The sequence below is a fragment of the Chrysochloris asiatica genome, unplaced genomic scaffold (genome assembly GCF_000296735.1).
Source record: "Chrysochloris asiatica unplaced genomic scaffold, ChrAsi1.0 scaffold00002, whole genome shotgun sequence".
NCBI lineage: Eukaryota > Metazoa > Chordata > Mammalia > Afrosoricida > Chrysochloridae > Chrysochloris > Chrysochloris asiatica.
In genome coordinates, this window is record NW_006408520.1 from 25,896,462 (window position 1) to 25,904,253 (window position 7,792).

At 40.0% G+C, this 7,792-nt stretch overlaps 1 protein-coding gene across 1 annotated transcript in view; it reads left to right on the forward strand.

Moving 5' to 3' along the window:
• The window catches only part of GBP4 (guanylate binding protein 4), a 145,579-nt gene that overhangs the window by 71,760 nt on the left and 66,027 nt on the right, over positions 1 to 7,792 (forward strand). The window contains exon 11 of the mRNA XM_006831063.1: positions 5,322 to 5,524. Coding sequence (XP_006831126.1) covers positions 5,322 to 5,524 — 203 coding nt within the window. The remainder of the gene's footprint in view (positions 1 to 5,321; positions 5,525 to 7,792) is intronic.

Consider the following 7,792-nt stretch of genomic DNA (forward strand, 5'->3'; position numbering starts at 1 on the left):
CTCTCGTGGACTTGTTTACATTTTCTTCAGCTTCAGTTTGAATTTGCATATCAGTAATTGATGGTCTGTTCCACAGTCTGCCCCTGGCCTTGTTTTCACTGATGATATGGAGCTTTCCATAGTCTCTTTGCACAGATGTAGTCAATTTGATTTCTACGTGTTCCATATGGTGAGGTCCATGTGTATAGTCATCTGTTATGCTGTCTAAAGAAGGTATTTGAAATAAACAAATCATTGGTTTTACAGAAATCTATCATGCGTTCTCCAGCATCATTTCTATCACCAAAACCATATTTCCAACTACTGGTCCTTCTTCTTTGCTCCCAACCTTTGCATTCCAGTCACCAGTAATGAGCAATACATCTTGATTACATGTTTGATTGATTTCAGATTGAAGAAGTTGATAGAATTCTTCTATTTCATACTCACTGGTTTTAGTGGTTGGTGCATACATTTGAATAATAGTGGTATTAACCGGCTTCTCTTTAGGCACATGGATATTTTCCTATCACTTACAGCATTGTACATCATGACTGATCTGCATATGTTCTTTTTGATGATGAATGCAACACCATTCCTTTTCAATTTTTCATTTCCTGCATAGTAAACCACGTAGTTGCTAGATTCAAAATGTCCAATACCAGTCCATTTCAGCTCACTGTTGCCTGAGATATAGATGTTGATGCATTCCATTTCATTTTTGACAACTTCCAATTTTCCCAGATTCATACTTCGTACATTCCATGTTCCAATTTTCAATGGATATTTACAGCTGTTTCTCTTCATTTTGAGTTGTGCCCAATCAGCAAATGAAGGTTCTGTGGTCTTTTCTCCCAAGAGCTTAACTCCATTCACGTCATCATGGTCAACTCTACTTTGAGGAGGCATTTTTTTCCCCAGTCGCATTCTGAGTGCTTCCAACCTGATGGGCTCATTTCCCAGCCCTGAATCTGACAGTGTTTCTCTACTATTCATAAAGTTTTCAGTGACTAACGATTTGGCAATAGTTTGTCACTCTTTCTTCCTAGTGTGTCTTTGTCTGGAAGCTCATCTGAAACCTGTCCACTATGAATGGGTGGCCCTTCTGGTTATTTAAAATACCGGTGGCATAGCCCTCAGAATCACAGAATCACAGCAATTCAAGCCACCACAGAATGACAGACAGACAAGTGGTGGCCGTTTGGGTTTATTTTTTTCTTTTTAATTTAAGGTTTTATTGTGGATTGAGTGAAAGTTTACAGGGTATATCATCAGTTTTACATTCAACAAATCATATACCTTGTTTCATTACACTGATTATAATCCCCTCCATGTACCATCAGTTAACAGTATTTCTCTCTATCCACTTTAGCTTTTTTTAAAAAATACACAAACAAAAAAAACTACTCAGGCATATATAATAATTTATATCTCCAAAGGGAACATTCTGCAAGTCTGCTCCTGGCCACCAGCTCTTAGTCCTTCTCTTCTTAGTCCATGAATCTAGAGTCCTCAGCCACACCCCCTCTCCATGCCCCCATCTCTGCCTCCTTCACTGCCACTGCTGCCTCTCTGGATAAGGTCCCGCTTTCTGCTTATGTATTCCTCTCTTGATGGTCGTAGGGTCCTCTGTTTCTGGACTGTAAGTTCAACCACTCCCCTTTTTTTGTTACAAAACTTCTACCTTTACAATTGTGACAGTCGCGATTAGTCATGATAACAGTTATTCACTATTGAATCTTACAAATCTTATCCCCATCTCTTTTCACCATGCCCATCCAGACAAGATGACAGCCATCCAGTGGGGACTGTTTCTTTCCCCCCATACTCTTAGACTAAATCCCTCTTGAAACCTGGTAAGCCAGTCACATCGTGCCTCTATTGCGCCCTCATTTTAGGTAGCCACTGTCTAAGTTGCCCATCCCTGTATACCATCCCTACATAGCGGATAGCATTGATATTTAATTTGAAGACTCTTTTTCCCTCTTTGTTTGTATTTAGAGTAACTACCGCTCTGAGTAAGGAGCTCTGGTAGTGTACTGGTTATGAATCAGGCTGCGAGCCACAAGGTCAGCAGTTCGAAACTACCAGCGGTTCCGCGGGAGAAAGATGAGGTAGTCTGCTCCCGTAAAGATTTACAGCCTCAGAAACCCTGTGTAGGGTCGCTATGAGTTGGAACTGACTCCACAGCACTTAACAACAACAACAACCGCTCTGAGTATAGGTCAGGTTCATCATGAAGATGTATCTTCTGTCACTGTAGCTGTTCCAGTCTGCTTGTCCTATCTAGTGGGAATGTCTCACCTCACAAGGTTGTGGATGGGAATTAGGATTCCACCTAAGGTCCTATACTCTGTAAAGGCTTTGCATGCAGCCTATTCCACTGGGAAAGTTGTAGAACCCATTTTAGGTATTCCAATCAGTTATAGGCTGAAGGTGGGCTTATAAGTTTTCTCTAATCATGTTTCACAACATTCCTTTCTATCCCACTCAAGTGTCTGTTTTATAATAGTAGGCAAGGGAAACTAATATTCATAAGGCAGTCAAAGATTTTAATATTATTTACCCTCTTCAAGCTATACCTAGATCCCTCTATCCCAGAGCCCTGTTGCTCCAAGGTTGAGTATGCATCACTATTTACCTCTGTCCCACTAGGCCATGCAAACCTGCCTGTCTCAGTGTTCCCCTATCTATCTTGTTCTTCTGCCTCCTCCCCCCTTCTTGTATTGCCCTCCCCAACACCCAAAGTAAACCCCCCACCCCAACCCCATTATGGTTACCTTATATTCCATTAGTTCTTCCCTCCATTTAAGACAGTCTATTTTATCCAGTAATCTACCTGACCTTCCCACCACCTGGATCTCTGTTCCTCTGTGTTTACCTTTTTTCACATTGTAATTGTTTTGATCATAGACTGACCTCTCAGATCCTCTGTTCTTATAATTTTATTCTGTTCTTGACTCTGATTCAAAATGGCCAATACCAGTCCATTGCAGTTCATTAATGCCTATAATATTGATCTTTATGTGTTCTGTTTCATTTCTAATGGCTTCTAATTTTCCTAGATTCATACTTCATACATTTCATATTCTATTAATGAGTGTTCTCAAATATTTCTTTCATTTTCAGCCATGCCCGACAGCAAATTCACATATACATATATGCATAGACACATACATGCACACACACACACACACACACACACACACACACACACACACATATATATATGATATACACCATAATAATCATAATGATCTGGTTCCATATGCTTACAACTTATAAAACTCTATAGGGCAGTTCTAATCTGTCATATGGTTTCACTATCCATGTGGAATCAACTGAACCTCACCTAACAACAACAATAATTTAATTATAATATTACTACAACAATAATAATTTAATTACAGCATTACTACTATCATCCTGCATTGCGCTGTAGGATAAGCACTCAACTGCTAACCACAAGGTCAGTGATTCAAACCCACTAGATGCCCCATGGAAACCCTATACATGTTTTCTATGAATCAGAACTGACTCTACAGCACTTAACAACAACAACTATTATCCATATTGTACAGTTGAGTAATATAATATACAGCTGCTGCTGCTGTTATGTGCCATTGAGTTGGTTCTGACCCAAAGTGGTCCTGTATAGTGTTTCCAAGGAGTGGCTGGTGAGCTTGAACCACTGACCTTTTGGTTCAAATTGACTTTGCAATTCAGCACATTAGCCCACAGCACCACATTAGGATAATTAAAATTGTATTAATAATGCAGTTGGTATTATTGATCGTTGTTATTCTAGTTACAAAAATTTAGACAGAAATAAAAGAATGTTCAACTCTATGAAAAAATCATGTTTTATGGGGTTGTAGAACTTCACACAAATGTGTTTGGCTATTACCTGGAAGGAAAATGGACAGACAGGGAAAAGAGGCTGGAGCACTAAGAAAGAGACTGTGATGAAGGGTTTCATGGCCTCAAATTGGCTTGGAATTTATACGTTGGTTACAGAAAGAAAAGAAAATTTGGAGTATCCTCTCAATCATTTCCAAACTTTTCAGTGTCATATTTGAAGTTTTATGGCACAAGTCTTTCGCAGAATGAGACTAAATCTCTATTGCCTGAAGTGGCTATATTCCTTGTTGATGCCTGAGGCAAACGAGGTCATTCAGAAATTCCTGCAGTCACAGGCACCAATAGAGAAATCCATCCTGTGGTCAGAAAAAAGCCCTCACAAACAGAAACATGGTCCCAGCAGGTACAGGGGGGAGCACTCAGTCCACAGTGGGGTGGGGGAAGCTCCTGCAATGCCTTGTAAAAAAAAGCTTCTAGCTTTCTATGGAACACATATTCTCTTGAGTCTAAAAATAACTAGGGGGAATTGTGATTGTATGTTCAGTCAGACAAGCAGAACCTTGCTCATCACATTCTCAGGTGTCATTGATGGAGTGTATTGTCAGGAGAATACAGAGACTTGCACTCTCCAATTTCAAAGTTAGTTTGATTCATGATCTCAGGAGAGTATAGATCAGGCCTGACCTGTTGCCTTCCCTCCCCACAACCTTTGTGGGACAGCAGAGCAGGCTAAAGAGGAGGCGGTAGAGAAGGAAAACTATCTGCTGAAACAGAAAATAAAGGAGCAGCAGCAAGAGAAGGCAGATCAAGAGAGGAGCTTCAAGAAAAGTATGGAGCAGCTGGAAGAGAAGATGTGATTGTAGAGAAGTCTAATTTGCCCTGCTTGAATTTGGTCTTAGTCCTATAGTCCTTAGGATTCCTGGTGCAACATCAAGGATATCTGAAGCAGATTCATCAGCTGTTGAAAGTATTAGAGTTGCCCTGATGTTAAACACAGGGTGCCCTGATATTTGTTGTATTTATTTGCAAATCTCCCTGAGTCATGTTATGCAACCTGCTATAATATGCATTCATTGCCCTCCCTTGGATCTTGAAAGGCAGTTTTCTATACAGGGTCAGCAAGTCCATTCATTATTTGTTAGATGTGTGGGGCCATGCTTTCTCAGTTAGAACTGAGAATCAATTCACATCAAACATACGCTCCTTCCCAAAGTTCATCATTTGGGTTGGAAAGCATTATGCTTGAGCAGCAATGTACCTCCTCTCAGTGAGATGATGGTGAGGGAATTTGAAGAAGTTTCAAACTATATATACTATCAATGTATAGGTTCAAACATGTGAATGGACTGTAAAAACACATCATCAACCCCACTAAGTTGGTAAAGAAATAGACAGGAATACTTACATCTAATGATATTGTTGAATGAAAAACCATACTCTTTTAATTAAAATTTTTAAAAGCTACTCTTTCACTATTTTAGGCCCAAGGAGAACAGCTTGAAGAAGGATTTAAAAACAAAGCTGAGAAGTTTAATAAAGAGATACATCCACTAAAAGAAAAGATTAAAACAACTGAAAAGTCATTCTCAAAAATTCCAGTGGTCCTTGATGTAGTTGGCTCTACTTTAATGTTGGCACCACCTAGTAACAGTAAGCTTATCGAGGCAGAGATGAAAGCTTTCAGGTACAATATGAAATAGATTATAATTCCTGTTAAGGAAATTAAGAAATGAATTTTTTTGTGTGTTTTAACAGCATAACATAAATGACTCTAATATATGTATATATATTATCTTAGTTTCATTCAAAAATAAAATTTAAAAATAAAAATTACTGGAGGTGGGGCTAGATGGTGGCTAGGGTTGAGGTGTAGTGAAGTTTGCTGCTACCAATACCACAGAATACCAGACAAAGCAGATCTAGGGCAGAGCTCCAAAACTCGGAACTACATAGGTACGAGTGTTTGAAAATTATGAAGGTTTATAGGTAGTGGAACTTGATGAGAAAGTCAGAAATCACATACTATTGAATTGCCGGGCTTGGTGGTCCAGAGCCCACAACTTGGGTAAGACCAAGTGGCATGACCAAGTGGGGGAGCAGACACTCCACAGAAAAATGCTGTGGGAACCTCGGAGCAGAGGTGGATGATACACTTTTTCGGTTTTGTTTTGTTCTGATGTCTTTTTTCTTTTTTCTTTTCTTGTATCAGTTCACTGTCTCCCCTCCCCACTGTTTGTGCACCACCATTCTTGTGACTAGAGGGGTTGCCTGAGCAAGAGGACACTCCCGCCCTCACCACTAGTGGGTTCTTCTGTCATGCATGCACACAGATACTCTCAGCCCAAGAACTGGCCCTGAACTGTTTTTTGTTTTTGATTTTAATATGGGAAAGGCCAGGACAGGGTTGTAGAGAGGGAAAGAGTGTTTAAAAACAAAACAAGCTGAAAATTCAATTAAATCCTGAAGTACAGTGTAACAACCAACATCTTGAAATCTCTCAGGCAACTTTGAAGGCAAAAAGCCGAAGAGAGGACATTAAAGTCATACTCAAATTAGGCTATAGATTTTTTCTTCTTCTTCTCTCCCTCCTCTCCTTTTTCTGTGATTATAGACTACAGTATTCAGTTTATGTTTGTTTGTTTGTTTGTTTGTTTTTTGCTATTGTTATTTTGGGGGGGCAATTTTTTTTCTTATTTATTTACTTATTTTGCTGATGCTGTTTTGCTGTTTTATGATCCCCCTTATACCTTTGGGGGACTCTTTCTCTCCCTATATTACCCAAGAAGAGACAACAACTGCTGCCATATACTCAAGCTACAATCACACTCTATAAAACACCAAAACCGAGGCAAGAACCAATACAAACTGCCATATACCAGGGAGGCAGACAGTAGCTGTGAAAGTTACTCTGAATTAAGCAATAAGAAGAGTGAAAAGGGAAGCCCACTTCCTGATCACATCTACCTAGATGCAATCAGAGAGCATAAAAAATACCAAAACACATACTCAATTAAGTATTAAGGCCACAGATAAACAATAAACATATCCAAGAAGCAAAAGAAGATGACTATATCAGCACATGTCCAGAATCACTCCCCTCCTTGCTACAAAACATCTACCTTTACATTTCCAACCCTCACAATCAGTCCTTATAACAATTATTTACCATTCACCATTGTATCACAAGAGACCTATCCACATTTCCTTTCATCAGCCACACCTATACAAATTGGATACTACTCAGTGGAGATCCTACCTTCCTCCACCATCTCTGGATCTAGATTCGCTCTTGAAAGCTTGCAAGCCAGTCATTTCTTGCCTTTGTACACTCCCCACTTTGGGTAGTCAATGCCCAATTTGCCCATCCGTGTCTACTCTGTGTATAGAGGGGGTGGGAATGATCCTTGCTGTAAAGATTTGTTCCCTCTTTTGAGCTACTGCATCCATAGGTGTGGCCAAGTTCATCAGATTGTATCAGATTACTCTTTTTTCCCTCTTCTTTCTTCTTTTAGTTGAGCTCTGATCATTCAGTCATTGAAGTCAGGTCAAGTGGATATTTTCTGCAAGTGTGGGTGTTCTTGTGCATATGCCCTCTCTTCTTATCAGCTGAATGCTTCACTCTATACTCTAGTCATCTGTGGCTATGTCTCTGACTCTGGGCCCAAGAGTCCCCCGGTCTTGCCACACTGCTGGCCAACCAGATCTCCAACAGGGTTCACAGGAGTCTATTGAATGTTGTAGGGCTTAGCTCACAGCTTCATTGCTGTTTTCCCCTCACTTTCCCTTATCAGTGACAAACGTGGTCACCAATGAGAGCGTGTATTCCCATTGAGTCTCAGTCTATGCTCAGCATAGAGGTTCAATAAATATGGTGAAAGAACACAACCTTGTCGCACACCTTTCCCAATTTTAAAACATTCAGTGTTCCCATGCTCTGTTCGAACAACTGCTT